At 40.2% G+C, this 26,747-nt stretch overlaps 1 protein-coding gene across 1 annotated transcript; it reads right to left on the reverse strand.

The window, feature by feature from the left end:
• Positions 1-460: 460 nt before the first annotated feature.
• Positions 461-26,672, reverse strand: LOC311049685 (E3 ubiquitin-protein ligase Itchy-like). Its single transcript, XM_084063450.1, has 24 exons — positions 26,533-26,672; positions 24,025-24,104; positions 22,716-22,857; positions 20,453-20,577; positions 19,026-19,157; positions 18,434-18,482; positions 18,049-18,227; positions 17,074-17,353; positions 16,669-16,764; positions 15,873-16,047; positions 14,497-14,566; positions 14,192-14,276; positions 13,867-13,995; positions 13,385-13,457; positions 12,789-12,860; positions 12,524-12,612; positions 12,214-12,373; positions 11,693-11,826; positions 11,387-11,527; positions 10,295-10,415; positions 9,107-9,211; positions 6,498-6,594; positions 5,647-5,719; positions 461-5,449 (listed from the first exon to the last, which is right to left on the reverse strand). Exons 2-24 carry the CDS (start codon positions 24,047-24,049, stop codon positions 5,350-5,352), a joined length of 2,652 nt encoding a protein of 883 aa, XP_083919576.1. The 5' UTR covers positions 24,050-24,104; positions 26,533-26,672; the 3' UTR covers positions 461-5,349.
• Between the last annotated feature and the right edge of the window lie 75 nt (positions 26,673-26,747).

The raw sequence follows: 26,747 nt of genomic DNA on the forward strand, positions 1-26,747 counted from the left end.
CAGATCTAAAAGCTGACAACGTCGCAACGGAGCTTGTACCGTTGATCAGGAATATTTGACTAATGTTCAGAATAGGGATGCTAAGGATCATGTGGCTAAGTGGTTAACCATCAGCTAGTCAAAATGCTGCTGCCAGTCTCTGCAGCAGTAGGCTACAACTTACGTTGGGACACCAACACTTTGCAAGTTTGCCTAATTGTCTAGTTGTAATTGTTTTGCTATTGTTATTAAGCACTTCAGAGCCATTCAGAGGTGCTCTATAAATAAGGAATACTATGTGCAATTTGCATTTCTTTTAACAGAATTGCAACAGCAGAATGCCCATTGACAACTTTAAACCAAACAAATGTCTGATGTGATTTCTGGGGTGTGACATTAGAAAGATTTGGTGTTTTTCTTCATGAAGTGAAAATAATAAATAAATATGAATAATAATAAATTATTGTGGACACGGTAAGGCTCCAGTAACCCAATGATTTATTTCCTAATCAAGTTCATTTTACATGAAGGACCCATCCTTTTCACATTACGCTAAGAAATAAATAGTATCCAACCATTAACTGCCATTTATCAAAAAAGCTTTGACAAAACAAAATACAGTGATTAAGCCATCAACATGATTTACAATGCAATCAGTTGAAATAAAAGTATTAATATATTGTCTATTTCTATACATTTAATTCCCCTATGATCTGGGAACACTGCATTGTTAAAAACAATTTCAAGTGGTTAATCAACCATTTCAAAAGTCAAGGTGCCATTATTATGCATTATCTGTTAAATAGCCAACAACAGCCCCAGATTGCAATCACTGAATTAAGTTTTGTCGATGTATTTTTTTCCTCAACAGTTAACTCTTCACAAGGCAGAGCAGCAGTATAGCTTACTGTACAATGCATAAGAGTCTAATTTATTGAACATTAATGAACAGCAGTTTGTGTACAGAATGTTGTAGTTAAGCAGTGAGATCATGAGCAGGGAGGAAATGTTCAGTGTCTCCTGTAAAGGAACAGCCCTCCTTAGTAAGCTGCACCTTTGTCTGGCTTCTGCCCAACAGTACATGGTACATGGCACATCCAACACATGGTTCAAAATCAGGGGGAACCTCAATCTCTTCGCAGCCAACATCCTTGTCAGCGGCTGCAGACTGTTTTATCACTAAGCTGCAAAAGGTCTCTCTCCTGACAGAACTGGGACCCTATGTGATCTGGTCTGCATTCGATGACTTTTCAGAATAGGTACCGGATGGAAAAACTCCTCAAACAAAAGGCCCAACAATGCAGGTCCATTGCGGTCCGGGAGGTCTACCTTCCTGACAGAGGGACACCACCATAACCTTTGATTTAACCTTCACAGCTGCAAAAGTGACTGCCCTGTACGGTCCTGTGTGGTTAATCGAATAACCAACCTGAGCAATCGCATGCAGGTTGACAGCACTAGTGCTCTTACATATGGAATTTCACCTGCTTTTGCCGATGATCATACATACAGTACATACAGATTCACACACGGGGCAGACAGAGTAGGTGATTTTCGATTGGGGTCGAATCTGGTAGTCAAACTCTAAGAAATGATCTTTAATACCGGTAAATAACTTTCACAAATGTTGAGGAAAATATCTGCCCTGCTGTGATATCCTGACACTTTGTTAGTATACAAAGATATTGAGCATCATGGTTGACACACACATGGGAATAAGTTTTCCACAAATACTGAAATAGGGCCTTTGGGTAATTTAATGCAATCTTCAAAGTGAAAGTGAATTACACTAATCCAAGCTGAATATCATTTTCTGCACATTTTTCCCGTTCATATATTACACAGCTCGATGTTCAGAGTCATTCAACAGTTCTACTTCGACTTCTCCATTACATTATTTGTTGTGGCTACATGTTCATACTTAGCCATGATATATCTATAATTTTATATACACTATGTATAGACTTTGCATAGATACACAGTAATAAGACATTATTACTATGTATTACATCAAATCAATGTTAACCATTAACTTGTTAAAGATATGCTTCAGAAGCCACAGTGACAAAATGTGTTTTGGATTTACGAGCGAAGTTAAGACTTGTGTCTTTACCACTGTCTTAGCGAGATGAAGAACGACAAAGGTACTCATTCCGAGCAACCATTATTATCACAACAGTGTCTACATAAATACTGCCACTTTTGGTCAAGCAGAATGTGATTTCATGTGTCAGTTTCTAAAACAAATCAAAGGGCTTTTTCTTTTAAAATAATGTTTCACAGTTATTTGCTGAACTCCGATATCAGCAGACATAATTTGGGACAATACATGAACTGCACAAACAAATTATAATGCTAAATACCCTATAAAACTAGGGCCACTTTCAGAGCAAGTCCATGAAATGTTAATCCTCAATTTACGCCTACACATCAGAGAGCTATGGGTCCTGGACTAGAATAAATATGGGCCATGTTTTAAGATAATTCACACTTTTTTGACTTAGTAAATGTATTATTTACATGATGTCATTGAACACATATAACAGGTAAGATTCATTTGAGTTGTTATTGTTGGCCTACTTATTTCTAAACATCAAGCAGAAAAACGAATACCATTCAGTGGGAATAGCTAGGTGAGGTCTAATAAGTCAAGTGACAAACGAGTCACGTCACTGTGCCCACTTCATCAGTAAATATTTTAGCTTGTTGAGAATTTTTAAGCCTGTTAAAATGTCTCTTTTTCCTGATAGCAGAGCTGTCCATTCACAAGTGTGCATAGACCAATTTTGAAGCAGGTTTGTCAAATCCTATGACTTAAACCCGTTTCACAAATATACCACCCACTACGTGCTCGCTGTTCTGTGTTTGGGCCTTGAATCAATAAAGGGCTGAAAATGTGTGAATTCTTATCAAACAAGAAAATCATTGATTTAACAACAATTGCTATATTATGGTCACATAACTTCTTTTTTTCTAGAAAACTACTGCACATAAAAATATATCCTCTCTTGACATTCGCAACAATCTTGCTGCTCACATGATAATGTGCAAACCAGGTAAAAGATTTCAAAGCATTATAAAGTTAGGAAATCAAAAGGAAATTAGCTCGCATTGAAACTACCAAAATTAAATGAAGAAACTGCTACAATATTCCCAACAGCTAATCTACCCACCGGCCTATTTGTCCAAAGACGAAGGACCACATACGCAGGCCAGTTTCTTGTTTGTCAAACCTAGGAGGTACACACACGCACTGACTGAAAAAGGTATTTTCACTCCATTCTCAGAGTTTTAGTTGCTTTTACGGTGTAATAATTGCAGTGTAATGTAAGTGTTTTAATATGCTCCTGAGGCTTACGGTCTCAGTGTTGTTTTACTTCAATCTTCACCATGATCCTGTATATTTAGCACATTACAATTCCTTCCATTCAGGTCAAAATGCCAACATTGCCTATAGTAATTAGCCTTAGTACTACCTTATGACTCATGAGTGTTTTGACTGTTTCTGTCTGTCATTTTGCTTGGAAACTTTCTTGGAAAAAGAGAGCTGATAATGTTTAGTTTTGTGACTGCCAAACTAGCATGCTTGCTAGTTAAATTGTACTGAGTTTCTTGTGACACAAGAAAACCTTCAATATCTGTTAAATGTTAAGCAGACAGACCAAGTACCATAAAGCAAAATGAATAACAATAAGACAGTAAGGATTAACATATGATGATCTAACTTTGCTGCAATGTATTGTACCAATGATTTAAAGACAAGGAATTGGAGACTATTTGACAGTACTGCTACTGTGTACAGTGTATCTTCTGCTTCAGTGTTGCACGTGCATGTTGGCTGTGACGTTGCAATGAACTCTGTCACTGCATATACTTAATGATTTTTAAAAAGGTGCTGTAAGTGATATTTTTTGGTCTTTTGTTAAAAAGTTAAAGCTTTATATTGTCAAAGAAATCATTGCTAGCTACACTGTATTGGAATTCAGATTGGTTAAGATTATGTTTTGTTCATTGGGATTTACCCATGTAGCTTTAAGTGTTTTACTATCTGCTTTTGAAAAGTTTATCTTCAGTGTTAGGAGTCAAATTGATGGGTAATATCTACACCTGATAGACTGGTAAACACATTAGTCCATGGTTGTTTCTGTGATAAAAAGAGAGCAAGTAGAAAATAAAAGGTAAAAGCTTAAATAATCTTTTTCTCTTGAAGATGTCTTACAAGTGATGCATGTTTATCACTTGTAAGCTCTGTTAAATATGTCTGTTCTTCATCCGACAGTTGTTTAGAAAGGTTTTATGTGATTTTTCTTGAGGGCCAGTTGTATTGAGCTTCAGATTAAACCTTCAGTTGTCTGAAACCTTCCATTCAGCGCTTTGTTCAGTAACAGGGCTCTTCTCGTCTCTCCAGCTCTATAATAAACAGAAAATACATTTTCAGGTGGTACACCAATATCACCCAATTAGGAGAGAGAACCCATTTATCAGCTTCAATTTCATAGGGTTCCAGTTCCAATTTTGTCAGCTTATTTTTTTCCATGGGCACACCACTGTTACTGAACAAACACACTATAGCAATGATTACTATGGGAATATAGAGCTATTTAACACTTTTTAACACAAAATTTAACAACAAAAATATGCACGGTAATATAGCATCTACGTATTGGTATAATGAAATCATAGATTGCTGTGGATTTGGGAAATGATAAAGTTAGGGAAAGAAACAAAATCACTCAACAAGCACAACTATGATTTTCTCTCCTTAAAATATAAGCTGTAGACAGTTAAGTGCATACTAGGTGAGACAAGGTGGCTCTCCCAAGGTTATTGAAGTTGCTGAGATTAAGACAGACAACCCATTAGGATTGGGTGGGGCGGGGAGGGTAGTCACACAGTTGGGAGGGTGAGAGTACAATAAAGTGTCAGTGAACTCCTGCAGTTTGAATCGAGGAATTGATGCGGAAAGGCCAAGAATGGGTGATACATCCTACTGCGTTTGAAAACACAACAGCAATTAACCACTTTCAAACCTGGCGTCCCTAGGCTAGGGAAACGGCGGATCTACAAGCTCACAACATGTAGATCGGCTATTTTCTCCGTGTGACACAGGCGTACGACGAAGTATAAAACAGGCTTATAGTGGTTAAAGAGCTGTGTGTCGGTCTGCCTCTCTCTGCATGTCTAGCCCATCAGTTTAGTAGCAGATCCATGGCGCAGAAACAGACTCTATCCAGGTGGAACAGTAGTGTTGCCTGAGCCTTCGAAAGACAGGAAGATTCAGAAGGCTGGTGGCAGCATGCATGGACATGGCTCCTCCTCCAAGCGTGTCGCTCCTCCTCCTCTCCATCATGCACCTCCTACCATTCTGTGTTACTCCTGGCCGAAGCCTTCTGTCTCCTCTATGGCAAACATCAGCTTCTCCTTCAACTGCTCATAGCTCTTGTAAGGAGGAAGGTCCAGGCGATTAAAGCTGGTGTAGTAGACAAACGTGAGAGAAAATGGATTTCCATTTCGTTATTTTGTCTTACTTAAAGTGTTTTGTTTTACTAAAAATGTAAAAGGAGTGCATGATTTCAAATACCAAATCAAGGGCCAACAAAGGAGGCACTAAAGTGGTTCTGGATCCTGTAAAATAATTGGAATAGAAAGAATAATCCCCAACTTTACCATGTGTGACTTCTTGGAAGCCAGTTCTCTTTGCCCACTTTCTCAATGCAGAACTTCTGGGGTCCATTGCTCCCTGTATGAATTATAAAAAAAAAAAATACATATGTATACACAGTACACACACACACATACAGCATATTATGATATTACTATTACTAATAAACATATTTATAGATAAACTAGAAAGATTTAATTCCAGGAAATTGCAAGTATGGTTGGTTGGACTGACGCAAGTCGTGGGTTGTTGAATGGGTGTTCATGATATATTTTTTCATAGGACATCCCAATTCATTTTGCAAGCCAATTACATTGTCACTAGCCTGACACTTGGCCTGAATTTTTATTTAGTTTCCCTCCATTATTCAGTCTGAAAGCCCTCTCAGCGTAGCAGTTTTCTGAGATGGGGGCGTGGCCAAAGTGAGACTCTTTGGCGATTGGTTCATACTGGATTATACCGATTGGGAAGGTTAGATTTTCAACCGAGAAAACCTGCCTTTCTACAGCGTCACCAGACCCTGAATGCGAGGTTAGCGATTCAGGGGCCGGAGCCAGGCTACATTGTCACTCCCGAAATAAGGTGTAACTAATTTGGATGAGATAGGTCCAAACTGTATGTTTCTGCAACAAACAGTTAAAATGTTCACATTTGTGGCGCGAGTCAAAGTGAAATTGCTTTTGGTTAAGATCAATTGAGAAAACTATTCTGCAGCTTTAATATGAAAGTGTGTGTGTGTGTGTGTGTGTGTGTGTGTGTGTGTGTGTGTGTGTGTGTGTGTGTGTGTGTGTGTGTGTGTGTGTGTGTGTGTGTGTGTGTGTGTGTGTGTGTGTGTGTGTGTTTTCCAACAACATACCCATAAGGTCAGCAAAGCCACCCATAGGAAGTCGGCAGGTTCCAGTGACAAATTGCAGCAATCTCATCCTTTTCTCATTGTCCATCTCTTTGACAAACTGGGAACATTATTTCATATTAATTCTAGCTTAAAAATCTTGAACAATCAAGTACAGAAATCAGTGTTAAAAGGGTGATAGGGAAAGTGATGCGTTGAGCTTGTTAAAACTATAGGCAACCTATAATCATTTTGTTTTTACTGCAAAAATGATTGCGGAATAAATCCTATAATTGGTTGTCAAGCAGTTCTCTGCCTTTTGTTAAAATACATACAAAGCTTTCCCACCCCAACTGTCAGCATAGTAATTGTCAAAGAATTCATGTTATATGATGAATAAGGAATATTTCCCAATAGGATGCCTCTCTGTGACAGGTGTGACAGGAGCAATGTATGATGCTGTACACAGTTGCTGTACACTATTGGTTCTCAAAGTGGGGTCCGGGGACCCCCAAGGGTCCTTGAGGGAGTTCCAGGGGGTCCCCAGCTAAATGATAGATTAGGGACCAAATGGACCCTTATGGGTCTGTAACTCTGAGAGTGTACAAATGGAACCAAATGGACCCTAACGGGTCCATTTGGTTCCATTTGTACACTCTCAGAGTTAAATTGACATAGATTTTACAATATAAATTGCGATCCAAGTGATAGAAATGCCATTAAATGGGGGTCTGTAGCCTTAATGCATGTCTAACTGGGGGTCCTTGAAATTAAAATGGTTGAGAATCACTGCTAGAGCCGTAAAAAATCTTCTCTTATGGGGGTCCCTGGCATATCTTTTGAAATGGGGGTCAGCGGGCTAATAAGTGTCAATTTGGGGGTCCTTGACATGAAAAAGTTTGAGAACCACTGCTGTACACTATGTAAAGGCAAAGACTCACAGTCCCACACCAAGTAAAGTAATATTAATAAATGATTACAGGCCTAATGCTACATAGACATTACTCTGCCAAAAGGTGCCAATGTCAGCCAAATGGTTAATTTTCAACAGTAACCAAATGTCATAAAGTGATATTTAGGCGTGCCAATGTGCTCACATTGACAGGTCTCAATGGGCGTGTTAGATTTAGGCGTGCCAATGTGCAAGCGCTGACTAGTCAACGCCATTGTCAATGCTTGCACATTAGCACACCTAAATCTAACACACCCATTATCAATCCATTCAATCCGGGAACGCATCTGTGTGTCATTTTTAGATTTATTTTGGCTGTTCAAAAATAGCAGATATACAAGCTCATGAGCTTGTAGATCTGCTATTTTTTTTTAAAATCCTGACAATTCGTGCAAATCTTTAAATACATATATTTTTAAAGCGAACATAACAAAAAAAATTAAAAACATCTTCCAGGGACCCCCAGAAGCAAAGATATGAGTTACAAATGTCTGCTTAAAAAATATATCTAATATTTGCACCAATTTTCATGTTTTAATAAAAAATAATGGCAGATCTACAAGCCGAGCTTTTAGATCTTGAGCTTTCAGAGCTATGAGCTTGTTTATGCACCTTTTGAATAGCCCAAAGAAATCTAAAATGACAGAGTCCCCGGATTGAATGGGTTCATATGATGAGCTGCAAGTATCGCTTACGTCAGTACACTAAGGTTAGCAGCAGCCGGGCATGTTTAAACATTTTACCCTTCTATAGTTCTTAACCTTTAGAGGGCAGCAAACTCATACAAATGGCCTCGAGGTTTGATCCCCTTTAAAACCCTGTTGTTTCCCATTAGTCTGTTCACCAAGGCTTGACTTTGACATTCTTTGATTAGGGACAGATTAGGGGCTTTTTATTCAACTCTGAATTAATGAAAAGTAAAAAAGTTGATTTATCCAGTAAATGTACTTGTCGAAAGGTATGTATTTTAGTCCTAAATTCCGTACACTGTGAGGTCTTTAATTCATTTGCGTATTAAAAGGCACAATGTTGCTTAAATCACATATTAAAGATAAATGTAGATTGTGTTAGTGTGTTTGTATTACTATACTTGTACAGTTTAGTAGATTATGAGAAATAGACATTGTGAGGACCCTTCCCTGATCCTCACAAGAAAAATGGTTGTTTTATGGTTGAAACAGATTTTTAGAGATAGGTTTACAATTAGAAAAAAAGATTCAGGGTGGGGTTAGGTTTAGGATTAGACATTTAGAGGTTAGGTTTAGGTGTTTGGATAGTTTTCCCTATTTTATACTACGATGCCACACGCAACTTTTCGGCTTAGATTTATTACTGGTGAAAGTTAATGCCCCAATATCCTATGGACAATTTAATAACCTGCTCTTAAATCTCCCTACCTCACCATGTAACTTTTTTTTTAAATGTACTAGTTTTCTGTTTTATGTTGTTGTTTTATATCTGTCTTAATGGTTTGTGTGTGTGTGTGTGTGTGTGTGTGTGTGTGTGTGTGTGTGTGTGTGTGTGTATAATCTCAACATCATTGCAAATGAGCTCTTTTCGAGAATAAATTTCAATCAATTTTCAGCTATTTTCAATTTGCCACCTTAAAATGCTGATGTCCTCACAAGTGTGTGTGTGTGTGTGTGTGTGTGTGTGTGTGTGTGTGTGCACTAGTACCAACCTGCCAGAACCAGAGGATCTGCTTGCTGCTGCGGGCGTAGTGTCTGTAGATGGCGTTTCTCTGCCAGTCAACCAGGTCTATCTCCTGCATCCCACACAGCATCACCTAATAAAGAGAGAGAATGTGACGTCGCAACATTGAAAGTAATAGCTGTTAACCTCACAAGATGGCGCCACCTGTCCATTGAACTCATTGGATTTGGCGGTTCTTGATAGGCTCGTTCAGGGACATTAAATGTACACCCTTTGTGAGAGGGCTGACTTTGTGTTTGCTAATTCGTAGGGCTCTAACTATAGATCATTTTCTTCGCGATTATTCCATCGATTACTTTATCGATTAGTTGAATAATAATCGAAAAGCGCGTTTTTATTTCATTTATTTTGTCGCACAATGGTGTCATACGAAAATAGTGAAAATAGCAGATGTACAAGCTCACAGTTGTGAGCTTATAGATCAACCATTACCACAATATTTTTTTTTAAATAACGTTTTGCCTATAATGACATGCACAAAATAGGGATCGAGAGCTATTAATCGATTATTTTATTAAATTATCGTTTATTTTTTCTAATCGATTAAATCGATTAGTTTGATTAACTGTTACACCCCTACTTGTCATGAACTAGTTAGACGAGAGTAACTGATTATGTTGTGCACTGTGGTAGGGAACAGCAATATGAAAGTAGAAGGAGTGTGGTAATATGTCTGTGCAAGGGACTTGTGCAGTACTCTGCCATTCTGTTTTCATAATGAAAATCTATGTTTCATAATGACGTGAAAATAACCCTGAGACGCATTTCTCAAATGTTCTCAAAGATACGCTGAGTTCCCTAATGAAGTTTTAATACTGCTGAATATGAAAACAGCTGTGAAGCAGCTACTCCTAATTATTTATGTCAATAGTGTTTTGGAATTAACAACACCACTATTCCATGCATGTATGAAAATTGCAGAAAGTTCATTATGAATTCATATCGTTGCTGTCGGGCAGAAACCTTGCATCTCCATCTTTCAACTTAAATGAATGCCCAACTTCATTGTACAGGAGTGTCGCAGTGAAAATAGCAGATCTACAAGCTCACAACGCGTTTTTTTTTAAATGACAATAAAACATACAAGTTTTGAACATACAAGGTTTCCACCCGACAGCAACAAATGATTACTACCACCAAGTCCAAAGCTCAGTACCTCTAGCTCTTTGGCATCAAAGTATTGAAGGTACTGCTGAGGCAGAACTTCATTGAAGCCTTCAAAGAAAGCTTGCGTCTGCTCTTCCACTCCTCTGGATAATCTCCACTCTGCAACCAATCTGCATACATAAAGACAATTTATTAACCACATGAACCCCAGCATCCCTATTTTCCGGGGGGCGAAGACTCAGCAAGAATAACAGATCTACAAGCTCACAAGGTGTTGCAATGTGACACGTTGTGAGCTTGTTAGATTTGCGACTTTTGGCCAAAAGATTTGGTGTAGAGATTAAAAAGGGAGCGGACCAACTATAGAGCCCTCGGGGACCCTGGTCAATTCATTAATTAAAACCACCATCTGTGATGCAGTTTATATCATTATGAACTTGGCGTCTGAGGCGGATTCTCTTTCAAAGGTCATTTAGATACATCTGTATGATGTTAAGCATAGGATTGTTTAGCCACTTGAACCCCGGTATCCATATTCTGGGAGGAACATTAGCCCAAAATAGCCGACCTACAAGCTCACAATGTGTCATGGTGAGACACGTTGTCAGCTTGTAGATCTTCTATTTTTGGCAAAGAAATTTGGTGTAGAGGGAAAAAAGCAGTCCAAGTACAGTAAGTCACTCAGGTCAGTTTTAGAAGTATAGAAGATTTAACCCATTACGGCCGGGAACGCATCTGTGTCATTTTAGATTTCTTTGGCTATTAAAATATTGCAGATCTACAAGCTCTTATGCACTTATGCCGCAATGTGAGCTTGTAGATCTGCTATTTTTTAAAAGTCGTGAACATTTTGTCAAATCTTTGAATATATATATTTTTAACATTTGTAAGTCAAATCTTTGCTTCTGGGGGTCCCTGGAACTAAATATTTTGATAAGGGGGTCGGCGGCCAAATACATATCATTTTGGGGGTGAGTTTGCAAACCACTGATAGAAACATACGTTTTTCAGAAACCTGTTAGGATTTAGAAGACGGTAGAATCGGCCTCAGGTCTAAATGGGTTAAGTGGTTAAGACTCAACAAGCATTAAACCATTTCTTATTATCTCTTGGGATAAGCAGATGAGAGAGTAGACTGTACCTGATGTATTCCTCCTTGTTCTCCTCTGTGACAAGAACGTTCCCTCCATCAGCCTTCAGCTCATGGGTGGTTACTTCCCCCAGGATCTCCTTGTCTACTGAGAAGAACATCTCTAGGCCACACTCTTCAATGTTGTTATCTCTGCAAAACAGAGGATGTCATTGTTACAGTAAGTAGTATAAATCAGGCTTAGGCCTACAATGGCCATCCTCAGCTTAAATTATGTTTGATGCATTATCCCATAATCACAGAGCCATGTGACTTCACTACATTCAGTAGCTGCACCCTATATATGCCCAAACGTACTTGATCCACATGAGGGAGTTGTAGAATTCTGGGTCTACGGACTCCAGGTCTTTGAGAGCAAGGGGTTTGTTCAGGATACGTTTGTAGAAGGGAAGCGAAAAACCTGTGTCAATGAACTTTCCATGGAACAGCGCCTAGAAACGGACAGTACAAGACATCTTAGTTTATGATCACTTAACATGTAACTTGTCAATAACAATACCATCAGGGATGGATCGATAGATTGCAATGATAGTTTTCTATCATCCAAGTCCAATATTTACTTCTATAATGTCTTCCAAATGAAAAACCTTAAATAAAGTTCAGGCCTGCTCAAAAAATGTGTAGTTTAGTTTAGAAGTAGATAATAGTGTTTTTTTCTGGGGGGTGCAACCATCTAAAAAATAATTGACCATCATTGGCTACCAATTGTATTTCCTTTCATCCTCCAATGAAATAATATTGGGCCAGGACATCTGAGACACTCTAATTAGCAGCAGCTATCAGCCCTGTGATAAGAAAAGACACATGATGCAGTGTACCATTGCAATGAAGCGTCCAATGAACTTGAAGTACTTGAGGTGGTCAGGGTTGATGTAAGAGGCCGGGTTAATCTGCAGACAGTAGTTGTCTTTGCCAGCATACTCAAACAGACAGTACATGGGATTCAGCACCTCATGAGACAGCAGGAAGAACCATTCCCTGTAAAGATATTCCCAGAGTAAATAAATAAAAAAAGATAGTGGTGATTTGTGTTGCACATAATTTGTGGGTGGTGGCCAAATAAAAGCATCCTATGAGCGCAAAGGGATTTAAAGTCATCCATCAAGCATCTCAACACACAGTAATTACCTGGCTACTCCCCCATAGTCCAAGCCTTCCTCTCCAGGAAATATGATCCACAATCTCCGTCTCAGATCTTGTGGATGAAAGCTCATGATCTTTCAACAGAAAAGAAACACAGAGGGAAATTATTTCAATGAAATTAGCAATTTGTAAAAAACAAAATTACAGCGCTGATTGGAAAATGGTTAAACAAGTCAAAGTCTAAGACAAAAACATTTCTACGCAAAGTAATGAAGATTTAAGAGTATAATAAAAGCTTGGAGAAACTCACTTGTTGGAACGAATCCTCAAACAAGGTTTTGCGAGTGACTGTAATCTTTATGTGCTGGGGCATCGACAGTTGCTAAGAGATAGAGGCACAAGGAATGAGAGAGAAAAAGACAGGCATGAAAACCTCATGTAAAATATACTGTATATACATACAATTGAGGCTTTCCATGTTTCCGTGCAACCTCTCTTGACCTCATTTACAGACATTTAAAAACGAAAAAAAGCAGCTTGGATGACATCCTCACACATACCAATGGGTTATACCGGCAGCTCAAACAAGGAAGGAGACTCACACTTTTAGGTCAATGGCTATGGTGGCCCCCTCAAGCGAATCATAGTAATTCATAAATGGTAAACTGTAAAGGGATCCCAGCTACAAGACCTATGATTAATGTTTTGTCAATATGAAGATGGTAGTTTCTGCCATATTACGTATTAACTAAGAAAACAATACATGAATGGGTACAGATCAGAATTTAATTTCAGGACCCCCTCGAAAACAAGACACTACATCTCAAGGGGTTATTACTAATAAAGGATTTCAATCAATAACAGATATGTTGATATCATTGCGCGAGTTGTTCAGATGACACTTACCTGACACCAGAATCGGAAGTACTGCACTTTGGCTTTGAAGTCCCTGACATAGGTAATCTGGGGCCCGTTCTCACTGTAGGAAATGACCAAAATAAAGATTACTGTGTACTTCAAAGTGTACTTATTAACATATAAATATAATCTCATACCTAAAATGTTAAATAGTAATGTAACATGGTGGGAGGATAATAAATTAAGTGCTTTAACTCCCAATTACAAAGAAACCAGCATCAGATACATAACCTCCAAGTACAACATTAATTTAATCCCCACCTTCCCCAAAAAGGTTGCTGTTTAGAAGCTTACACCAGAGGGGACTAGAGGCATTTTCCCAACGCTACGACTCAGTGGAACTTTCTAATGCAATGTTATTTCGGGACCTAGAACACAGGAGTTACTGTAGCAACAGAAGCTTTTTATCCACTTAAACCCTATATACTTTGTTGAACGAGGGGTCTATAACTGTTTAAACTCAGACATACAGTGAGGATTTCCCTGTGCGAGGATCGATGTAGGTGGTAGTTCTCCTATTGTGGTCTACGAAGTAAGGTATACCATCCACCGTGAACCTCATCTCCCAACCTTCTGGCAGGGGCTTGTCGTTCAACAACCTGGAAATTACACACACACACACAGAATTAAAATATGTCAGCGGCAGCTGTCCATACAACATGCTAGGCATAATATAATAATAATAAACACAAATAAATAATAAGAACAGGATCTTTACCACTATGTTAGAACATGGTTACAACAGGGTCTGTAAGTTACAAAGGAGTACAACACAGGTGATATTAATGTACCCACCCTTGTGTCCTGGGATCCTCCCACTGAGTTGTCCGAGTTGTGTGATGAACAAAATACACTCTGCCATTGGTGTCAGTTCTCTTCTCTGGACATAAAATAGTAATGAGAAGATAAAAGTTAACTGTTTATGTATTATTTATGGCTTATTCACAGTCTGGAAAATGATGCTTCAAGTGCAGTACAGTACCACTTACGGATATCTATAGATATATATTTCCACAAGCACATCTAAAGGTCTGTTTTCCAACTAATAACAGGGGTATTAGTGAAACAGTGTCAAACACTTAATAGCCAACCATGCTTACCCCAGCCATGTGGTAGAGGCCCCAGTGGGTCAAATTCTTTGCTTGCTGCAGCTGCAAGCTGATCTTGGAGCTAAGAGGCAAAGAAAACGGAAGGTGCCTGTTCAATGGCAAAACTAAGCAAATTAAATGCATAATTATCTTATTACACATAATTATAATACATATTTTGCATGTCAAAGGCCTTTGCATGTCTGTTACACATGAGAGGAATAGCTATCAAGCTCTAATTTCCCTGAATGTTATTATGGTCCCCCGAGTATTTTAAACAATGCTAAAACATGCACCTGATGAGGTGCAGACCATGGATATAATAAACTAGGGATTGTTTTGTTTCACAATTTAAGCATTCAATTCAATCTTTATCCAGAGCGACTTACAGCAAGGTAAACACATACATTTGTTTTTTGTTTTCATCACACAGTCCTAATACAAACTGTTACACAAACTGACATTTGATGCACCAACGTTTAAGCTGTGTAATGAAGGTTACATAGCTGAAACATTGAATAACTGTCAAATAGTGTGGCGCTATTTCCTTAATTCCCTTGGGTACTGTGCAGCAAACATGTGATCTGACCAAAGCCTTCTGGACACAACTACCAATTACCACAGTCATGCAGGACCGTGCAATGTCACATGAGAGGTTTCAGCATCAAGGGTGTGCATACTGGGAACTGATTTTCAAGTAAGCCACTGGATTCATTTCAGTATGGGGTCAAATGAGAGAGGGGACATAAAGTTATGTTATGATTGCATTTTAATACATATTAAGACATGGATTAATTAGAACAGTCCAGCGTAAAATAGCCCATGGAGGAAAGACTCATATCACCTCTGCTCTGAAGCATTGTGTACCATTAGGTTGGTCTAGGTGATAGCAAAATCACCAATAAATAAGGTTTTCCAACTTGGCAAATACACTACAGACTACGGTACTACTGTTAAGTTTGTGGGCTATAGCAATTAATTGCACTTCAATTCTAATAAAAATGTTTGTACTTCATAACCATTTCAGACCATAATCTGTTATTTGTGCTCCTTATACTGTATCTTATGTTGTCATCATAGGCCAACAATATTACTTGTTTTATGAAATAAACGACGGAGAGCAATTTTATAATTGGACTTTTTAACATGTATTGAAACCGCTATACATAACAAAACAATTGTTTTGTAAACCGTTACCTACATTCTCCAATCCAATTTGCCTTATAAATCCCAACTTTTGCGTGGGAAGCACCGTATGCAACAAGTCTTGTTTTGTGCTTCTGCAGAGGCCCCCACAACATGCAGTTAATCCACCCAAGTAAAATTTTGTAATATTCAATACTTGAGTATACTTTGTCCACCATTCCCAGTGATGTGTTCACACTCACCCCATATATGAACCTCTGGTTAAATTGCTGCATGGCTCCCTGCAGTTGGCTGCGCTGGTTCTGCCACTCCTCATAATTACGCACAGACTCCTGTGTGGGGCGCTGCCACGTGGTGGTCCGAGTGATGTGGTCAACATAGTACACCCGACCCATGGGGTCGACCCTTCTCTCCCATCTATAGAGGACAGGTGGTGGGGGGAGGGGTCAAAACAAGTTGGGAATATAAGGGCCCTGTTCAGACTGGCAGCCCAAATCTGATTTGTGGCCAATCCAGATTGGAGTCCCATTGTTTTAATGCAGTCTGAGCAGCACAAAAAAACGAATGGAAAGGAAACTGATTTTTTTGCTAATCACATTTGAATCACATGACTTAGCCTTGTTCAGACTGCATAGAACCAATATGACTTCAATCAGGATAGGGAATCAGATTTGGGCTGCATAGTCGAACCAGACTAATGAGTTCCACTGCAAAGGCAAAGGTTATGTCGAAATTTTCTTTTATGCAAGTTGTCCAAACTCTCTATTTTTCTCTGTGCAGACCAGCTGAACACAGCTACCGGTATGTCAAAGTAAGCCTGCATTATTATGACTAATATGGTAGGCATGATTGCTTCACTGGATATTGTGATCACGACTACGGGTGAAATGATTCCTTATTATTTTTTTATGGCACTCCTGCAAATTCTTTCATTAGCGTGGCAATTTTCAGGAACAGCTGCTGTCATAAAATAAATGTCTTAATATTGCTGATCTGCCAACACCCTTGGCATATAAGGTAAGTGAAGTAGAAAGGTACCCTGCAGCCAGTGCTTCAGGCCGGTCCCAGGTTGTTCTTTTTTCAATGTGGTCCACAAAATACACACGGCCATTCTGGTCCACCCTCTGCTCCCACCTACAGAGGCAAAGACCATTACCGTCAGCAAAAAAAAAAGAAGAGAAAAAAACAGCAGGCAGTGGGATATTGATGGGAGTCATTTGCAGAAGCACTTGTTTAATGGAGTCAGAGAGTCATGCAGGGAGAAAACATTTACTGTAGCCATTAAAATCGCTCAAGTGTTTCAAAGTAATTTTGAATTGAGCAGCTGGCGAAGGCGCCGCCAGCACTCACACGGATTTGCAGGGATTTTGTGTGAAGATTAAACGGCTCAGGTAGAATCAGTAGCGGCGGGGGGGAAAAAAACGAAAAAATGTTTCCTCTTACCCGGGTGGCATGGGACCGTTGGCCACAGGTGCAACTCTGGGAGTGGCTGGGGCCGGCGTTGCAGGGGGCGGGGCAGCCGTTGCAGAGGTTGAGGTCGCAGCTTTGGGGCCACTCGGTGTTTGGGACGGCCCCGCTGCAACTGGTGCTGCTGCGGCGGCTGCTGCTGCTGCTTCAGCTGAAGTGTCCTGTGGCTCTGAGCCCCCGCTAGCAGAGGCCTGGGAGGAGCCATCTGAAACAGGGGCTTCACTCACCTCACTGGTGGAGGAGCTGCTAGAAGAGGCTGAGGGAGAGGAACAGCACACAACAGACAAGGGGAAGGGGAGAGGATGGTATTGATTCATTAATTATAGTCCGTTTACCTTCACACCAGTGGTGAAAACGCTTATTCGATTAACCACATTTATCCTAGCGTCCCTGTTCTGTACTAAGTATACAGGGTTTAAGTTGTTGTTAAACAAGTACTTGTTTAACAACAAATCATAAAACTTTAAAATCTAAAATCCTTTTTAGGCATACACTGTATATTTTATTCATTTTTTCAACATCTTGATTGGAAACATTTTATTATTTTATGATTTTTGATATTTTAACCCATTAAGACCTGGAACCCCATTACGTAACTATATCTTTCAAGCCAGGAACCCCTTTTGGGGTTCTTGTTGCTATGTACAGTATATAGCAACATCATTTTTAGCGGCGCTAGCCGCTCTATACCTTTAGGTATAGAGCGGATCCTGCTCTGTACCTGACTTTGACTTCGTGTTCACCGTCAACGCTCTGATTGGTCAGACCCGTCAACGCTCTGATTGGTCAGACCCGTCAACGTTCTGATTGGTCAGACCGCATGATTTAGAAGGCGTTTTTAAACCGGCCTCAGGTCTAAATGGGTTAACTATGTTTTGCAGCTGGAGATATTAAATGGACCTAAGCCTATTCCATTAATCCATCCACTGAGTAAAAGATTACTCATCCTACCTGGTGAGGCTGTTGGTCTCCGGGGGGTTGGAGGAGGGGGCCGGGCTGGTCTAGGTGGACGTGAGTCTTTGGAGACCCCTGGAGAAGGGGCAGGAGACCCCGTACCATTTACAGCATGGCCGTTAGGGACAATGACCCACTCATCTGAATCACTGGAGGGAGAAGTGTCTCTGCTTGACCTGGGGGAGAAAAATCAAAGCATATGAGGTCAGAGTCAACTTCAATGTCGCACCAAGTTCACAGAATAATTTAGTGAAGAGTTTATGTTCATGTACAGTATGTCCAATGAGGAAAACCACTCTTTAACCCCAAACTTAACAATTAACCAAGTTAAGCATAAACAATGAGTCAACCTGAGGTGCAGAAAAAGTAATGTGTACAACACCTGATGCCAGAGTCCCCATTCTGTCTTGCATTTCCATTGGGCACAACAGCTACAATATAATGACAGAAGAAAAGACACATTCATTTTGATGTATCAAGATTCCTCAAAATGTATTTCTCTGTAAATGTAGTTCCTAATCCTAAAATGCGTGTGCGTGTGTGTGTGTGTGTGTGTGTGTGTGTGTCTGTCTGAGTGGGGCTGGGCAATAATATGGACAAAATCAAATATCACTATATTTTTGACTAAATACCTCAATGATGACGATACATTTTCTTTTGAAATTTCTCACAATTTCAAAAATAGCTGATCTACAAGATCACAGCTCATCACAACCCAGTGCGTTTACATGTTTTGAAACATTTGTGTACACTAGGCCTTAGGTGATTAAAACGAGTTAAAGACAAAACATATGCCATGTAACGATATATGATATGATTATGATATTGAAAATCCCAGCTGATATCTAGCCTCATATCGCAATATCAATATAAAATCCATATCTCAGCCCTAGTGTGTGTGTGTGTGTGTGTGTGTGTGTGTGTGTGTGTGTGTGTGTGTGTGTGTGTGTGTGTGTGTGTCTGTGTTTCTTCACCATGTTCTTTTTCTGCAGACGAGAAGGTTTCTGGGTCTACCTGCAAGCCATCCAAACACACCGATAGGTCACCCACTACATCACGGGGGTCCCTGTCGGAGCTCAGCTGCAGCGTCTGGACCACCTCAGACACTGGAGAGCAGACACACACGCATATGATGCACTTCGGTGGGACAATAAGATGTACACAGCCCTAAACAAGCCCACTAGAGTAGACAAAGACTAATATATATCAATGATGTCACTCTGAGAGAGAGAGAACAAGGAGCTCTTGTTCTCTAGGACCAACTCCTCTGCCTTCCTGCCAAATTGACCTCCAAAACTTGTAGCTGAATTTATGTAATACAGTATATCTACAGTACTAGTTAACCACATGAACCCTAGCGTCCCTATTTTGGACATGCCATAGCAGGCGCCGAACATAGGCGAACATTCGGAAGAAATTAGAATCTGTAGACGGAAAAAGGAGGGGACCAAGTATAGGCCCCAGGGGGACCCCGATCAACAAAGTATATAGGGTTTAAGTGATTAATGCTAACGTGTTGTCCTCAAGGTTAACTCAAATCTACTTTCATGTGTATTGGCTTCAAGCCCTCCTCAGCAGACTTTCCCTATGAAGAAGGAATGCATGCACACACAAGTAGGAACAGACAACTATTGTAACATGGAGAGACCTTTCATTGCTGTGATGACATAGCCCCAAACAGCAAGCAATGGACACAATTAAGTTGTATGAATGAGGCTAGGTTTTAGTTGGTATGTTATTGCAGGGTACTGAAAAGCAGGGTACTGAAAAGCAGGGTACCGAAAAGCAGCTGGGCAGACAGGGAATAACTTTGACTTGCATGTCACATGGTTAGCACATTTTATCCAGGTCTGAGAGATTCATTTTAACGGCGGTAAACACACTGTAGGTCAAGAGAAAACGCATTAGCATGTAGGTGAGGACTGTATCTCATACCAGCATTGTTTTACATTATACTCAACACCTGTAATGCATTGAAGTCTACTTCAAAGCGCTCAAACACACACTGTTTGTTAGACCTTGTTCTGTGATTAAAGTCCATTTATGTTTTCATATTAAGAGTTTAGTGCATTATATTGACACACTTCTTTCTATCTATATCTATAAAGTGTTATATAATGTTATCTAACATGCAGCCATTTAACGCTTATCTTGTTCAGCCTTTTAAATTGTCTGAGAAAGAATTCAGATACACACATCGGTCACGTTGGCAATGTTGGGGCCATACTCTACCCATAGAGCTGTGATGAGCAATGATGGGCCTCTAACTCAGCTCTAAAGCAGTGTAGTGTGACACTAAGCCTATAATCTTCCCATCCTCGTCATATCATACAATGTCATATCAGCTTGTTGTTTGCAAACCAGATGACACACAGGACGGCGACCCACAGAGCAAACTCACATTTCAAGTCATTAGCCTTCAAGGTCTCACTGATCTCCAGGGATGCCAATCCCAGGAGGATGTCTGCTTTCAGAGTCTGGTGGCTCCACACACGGAAGATCAACTTGCTGAATGGGGTGACAATTCTGCAGGAGGGAAATGTTGACATTTAGTTGATTTCCATATTATTAGCATGACATCACAACTGTGATGTTAACCACTGAAACCCCATTCTATAATATACTGAGTGTTGACCGGGGTCCCTCAGGGGTCTTTAGTTAGTCCCCTCCTTTTTCCCCCTCTATACCAAATCTCTTCACTGAAAATAAGAACTGAAAGGTCGCTTCAAAATTGATGTTTGGTGTTTCAAATTGCCACTCTTCACCAGAGCGACTGTCGCTTGTAGAGATGCACGGATGGGCTTTGACACCACCCGAAGCCGCGTGTACAAATAAACCATCCACCCAAATTAGTTATTTCTCCCAGATATAGACACACCAGCCGTATAACTTAGTAATCAGTCTTACAAGAAGGTGAAATTAAAAGGAAAGTGAAACATCTGTTTCTGATGCAGCGTAGGCTGCTTTCCCAAGCGTAACTCTAAGAAGTTAAAAATGGAACCAAAAGGACCCTTAAGGGGAAATATACACACCTGGCACAAATTAGCAAGTCTCACAGGACAAAATGGCATTCATGTCTTATGCTTGGTTGGGGATGAACCCATTAGTATGTATTTATATTTTGTATTTAAACAATCAATGACCTTAATACTGCTATTCCTTGCTTGGATTAAGCATTGACAAGTCACTATAATTTGCCCAGAGTCCAGAGATGGTTGTGGTTCGGTCCGCATCCGGACTGGAATCCACTTATTGAGGATCAATGCTATATATACGTTATCGACCGGAGTCCCCTAGGGGTCTATACTTGCCCCGCTCCTATTTACCTCTACACCAAAACTCTTGGCCGTAAATAGCCTATCTACAAGCTCACAACATGCTGTGTTGCTACTCATTGTGAGCTTGTAGATCTGCTATTTTCGCTGAACATATGCCTATTAAGACATGCCCAGAATAGGGATGCTTGAGTACATATGGTTGATAAATCATCTGAAAAGCCAGGTTTGTGAGTGCAGACTATTGTTTGTATCTACATAAGTGCAAATCATGTACCATCTCACAACCCGTTTAATGAAAGCACCATAGTTAAAACAGGTGAGCTACACAGCAGGCCTGTTGTAAAGTTTGTTATCTCTTTAACTTCAGGGAACAATGGCCCTTGTGACTGAGTATAGAAGAGTCTACAGTGCTGCTTCCTTCAGAGACCGCTTTAGTAAAAGTGTGATAACTCCAAGGAGATCTGTGTGACATCACAGTAACTGACGCTGCACAAATGGGCTTTGAGAAGCGAGGCATGGGATTTTTAACTCATTTTGCAGCAGATTAATCTGTTATGCAACACACAGACTAACCAGCTAACCTACAAAATAGAAAGACGCAGTTCACAGTTTTTTTTTTGTGTATGCTAAAAACACGCAATCTGATTAGAACATTGGTTCTAATCAGAACCACCAGGCCAGGGGTCCTTGAGGTGGTTCCATGGGGTCCCCAGTTTAAATTAGTGAAAATTAGGAACCAAATGGACCCTTACGGGCCTGTAAGTCTGAAAGTGTGCAAATGTAACCAAATAGACCTTTATGGTTCCATTTGTAAACTCTCAGATTACATTTGTTATAGTATAGAGCTAAAAAATCACACCCTGTGTGAAGGTAGCGGCACCTTTGATACATTATGTCATCGATATGTGTTTATAATGTGTTTATAGCCATGTGTCACGTGAAGCTTGACCAATCACTTTGTTGACGGGTCTGACCAATCAGAACGTTGACGGGTCTGACCAATCAGAACGTTGACGGGTCTGACCAATCAGAACATTGACGGGTCTGACCAATCAGAACGTTGACGGTGAACACGGACAAAGTCAGGTATAGAGCAGGATCCGCCTGTGCCGCTAAAAATACGTACCAAAAGGTCTAATATGCATATCAAACTGGAGGAACTTGAAATTAAAAGGGTTTAGACATACATTTAACCATTTCAACTCTATAGACACACATTTAAACCCTATACTGTACTTCTTTGACTGGAGTCCCTTATGGATCTATACTGGACCCCCTCCTTTTTTAAAACTCTACACCAAATCTCTCCGCCGAAAATAGCTGATCTACATGTGAGCTTCAAACAGATCTACCAATCCACATGAGAAACATGGCTGCAGCACTTACACTGTGAGCGCCTGCTTCCATTTGGGGCTGTGTGTGTTATTACATTTCTCAGTCTTCTTGGACTGGCCGTCCACAGCCACCTCCACGTACGGACTGGGGCCAAACCAGTTCTTTTTGTTCTCCTTGAGCTTGGCCGACAGCACTAGAGGGAAGAATCAGCATCACAGGTATAATTAATGTTAAAATAATCTAAAAAACAGGTTTCATGTTTCATAACTTTAGAAGAAAGGACTCCCGCACACTGTCTTCTTCACTTGCAATTAAAATATAATGTAATGGGAACAGATACAAGGTATCGGTACACAGACCTTCATCAGAAAACTTGATGAAGGTCTGTGTACCGAAACATTGCTTCTGTTCCCAGTACATTTATATTTTAATTGCAAGTGAAGAAGACGCTGTGTGGGAGAGGAGTCCTTTCTTCTACATTAGTCGGCTCTTGGTCTTTTTCCATGCACATATCAAACTAAAGGTGTACAAAAGGTCTGCTCTTTTATGTTTTGCAATAACAGTATGTAATAGCGAAACTTGGCAATTAATTCGAACACCAGGTTTGTTCAGCTGTTGCACCTTGTCCTCACTTCCTGACCAGTACACAAGGGCTAACCAGAACAATATATACAACCCATTTCCAAATCCATCAGACTAGAAGAGGGACAATAAAATCAGAGACCATTACACATCATTTGACCAAAGATATGACACTGATGAACAATGCGCAACAAAAGAGTTAGAAGCATTATTATTTGTTGCTTTTTTTTTACCCCTTTTATGCAGTGTTCACGGTACCACTGCGCCACCTGAGCGTCTGTGTGATTACAATATTAAATGGTTACATTTTCATAGCGCCTTTAGCCAAAGCAGTTTACAATGTGCAGTACATTCACTTTACATACAGATTCACACAACGACAGTGGAGGCATCCATCCATGCAAGGAACCACCCTCAGGTGGCTTACTGGTTCACTCTTGCTCAAGGACACTTTGTTTGACCTGAAGCAAGGAAGTGCCACGGAACCCAACCAAGAACCTTCTGGTTCCCAAGTGGCTACTCTACCTCCTGAGCCACAGTCACATTTTATTAAACAAAATAATCTGGATGATCATTTTTAGCCACTATTGAGTACATGCATCCCTATATCACAGGTGATGCCACTCCTTGCTACTATCACGTCATCATTAAGTTAACATGAAGAGGAATGACTGTTTGAATGTTCACTGATAGCCACATTTCAATGTATTTCATTTCAAAATATACCGGACAAAATAAACATAAACATTGGGATATTATTACTGGACAATCAACTTACCGGTGACTTGTAACTGGGCCTTCATGTCAAAGCCATAACACTGTAGCCTTCTTTGGCTACACAGAGATGGCCTGCAAAACCTAGAACCAATGACATCACATGTAAACACAGGGACACTAGAGTCTAGAGACAGGTAACCTACTTAAAAAGGATTAGGCTTTCGTTGCCACAGACAATGCAAAACAGACAGAGCCTGGCTGTAAATAGAGTCTGCGTACAGTCAGTATTACTAGTAAAGCAATCCAATTATTGAACACAACAGTGAGTGAGTGAGTGATAAAAACTAATATCCTTAGGCATACATCTTGTGATACTCAAAAAGTAAAGGACTGAATGGACAGAAGGAGCCTACCTCCTCAACCTCTAGCTCGAGCAGTGACACATTTGTTGTGGCACTGACTAAAAGACAGGTCATACTTGTTCAGCCTACTTACTTCTCTTTTAGAAAGTAGATCAGATTGTATAACAAGAAGTGAGTGCTCCATGCAAACCTACTTTCAACCAATGCAATTACAAACAGTCCTTTTTTAACTTTTAACCCTCTTTTCTCCCCAATTTAAGTTGTTGTGCCAATTAATTCCTCCCCACACACATTTCTGTGTGCTGTCACTGCTGTTGTAATCCTACTGACTCACCTGCCAGTGAGGAGCCCTGAGCCTTCATGCTACTCCTCCCACCCAACACTCCCTTGCTGACTGGTGCCATCCCAGCCCGTACGTGCAGTGACAAATATGACCCTCCCTACCTCGGCTTCGCTCCCGCTAACACAGGCCAATTGTGTTCCTATAGACGCTCGACAAAGCTGGATGCACCGCGGTGGATTCAAACCCCCAGATTACGCGGTGGTGGGCAGGCACTTTACAACTGCGTCACCCTAGCAGCCTATATATATTCTTTCATTGTCAGGACACAGCATTATTACGCAACAAGTGCTCTCTCTCTGTAATTATTCTGACAAGCACATTCAGTAAATCAACAAAAGATAAAAGCACTGAGCAATAGGCTTATATTCGTGTCGACATTAAAACTATCTTGCACTAGTGCATTAATAACCCAGTCCAATTTTAACCCCAATGTAAGACACAACTATATGTCTCTCACACCAGACTGAGTTGCTGGATGTTATTTATGTTATGTTTCTATTATTCTGTTTGATGCATGGATTGTTTCTCACAACAATTGTCGTCATCAGCACAGCACATTGTAACACAATGTGGTCTTGGATTTACGATGCATTCTGTCAACTTGTTCTAGTACACATACTAGTAATCAACATGGGATCCGAGGACCCACAGGGGTCCTTGAGGGGGTTCCAGGGAATCCCAGTGATTGATTGATTGATTGATTGATTGAATACTTTATTAGACAGAAATGCAAACAGCGCGAGGTACAGTCAGACATTTGGGCTAAAGGGATAACAGACAGATAGTTACAAATGAAATAGACGCTAATAGTTACTGTCTGGGAGTGTACAAATATGGAACCAAATGGATCAGCATTAACACTGAGGATTTGTGTACTAGAGTCCCAGAGATTAAAATAATAATAAATAAGACTGCAGGGGGTCCTTGAAATGAAAAGGGTTCAGAATAACTGTTACTGTGTGTACACACACACACACACACACACACACACACACACACACACACACACACACACACACACACACACACACACACACACAGACTTCTTGGCTTAACTAAAGCTATTTCAAGCAGTCACCACCAAGCTCCTGCCTGTCATAACTGAAAATCCCAGCTTATAGGTGAAGTTAAATACTGCTTTGATATTTTATCCCTTTTATCTATTTACTAGACTATGCACGATCTACCAGTAGGGCTTGTTTTCTAAAGTGAAGTTGCTTATTTAGACTTGTTTAATTGTCATTTAAACCAGTGGCTCTCAAATGTTTTCATGATTTTTTTGTGCCCAGGGAGCATTTGTGTTGTTAGAATGTTTCAAAAGATATTCCAAATATTCCACAATTCATTGCAATTTCATTGAAAATAGCAGATCTACAAGCTCACAACCTATACATTACCATGAACACTTAAGGGGGCAATGTGTGGCCAGATCTTTTAAGTACGTCACTTAAAAGTAAAGCTAATCTAACGTTAGCAAAAACACAGAAGATATCTAGATCTTTCACGAAGAAGCTCATTCAATCACACCTATCTGCTATCTCAGGTTGACATTGTAGCATAGGCAGCTAAGCTAGCTCGCTAGCATTGGATACATTAAAATATTCAATGTAAAGCGTTGTTTTGGCAGCGATCGAGCGGCGGTAATGAAAGTTCAAAGATGATAAAGGAGAGAGGGGCATAGGACACTATAGCTGACGTGCCACACACACACCGACCGGCTGTTAGCTGTTTATCAACGAGCTGAAGAAGCTAACGCCACCACACTAACGGGTACATGACGTTATCTTTGATCATGTCGTTCCATCGGGGACATCGATCTCACGACGCTCCCAGTTCACTGAAAGTCAAATTACGTCGCTCATACCTGAGATATAAGTGTTATATACGACGTGAAGTCAATGAGAGCGTCGTCTCCACAGATGTTTAGGTGTGTTGCTGTCAGGTTGTTGACAGTCAGACAGGACAGGAGCCAGCGAGCTGCTAGCAGCCTGCCACCATGTGTTGCCAGGTTTTGTGAGAGAAACACGCAACCGTGTCTAGGAAAACAAATAAATAAAATCCACAATGAAATAAATTATA

The sequence above is a fragment of the Gymnoscopelus microlampas genome (assembly GCF_963454915.1).
Source record: "Gymnoscopelus microlampas genome assembly, chromosome: 7".
Taxonomy (NCBI): Eukaryota; Metazoa; Chordata; class Actinopteri; order Myctophiformes; family Myctophidae; genus Gymnoscopelus; species Gymnoscopelus microlampas.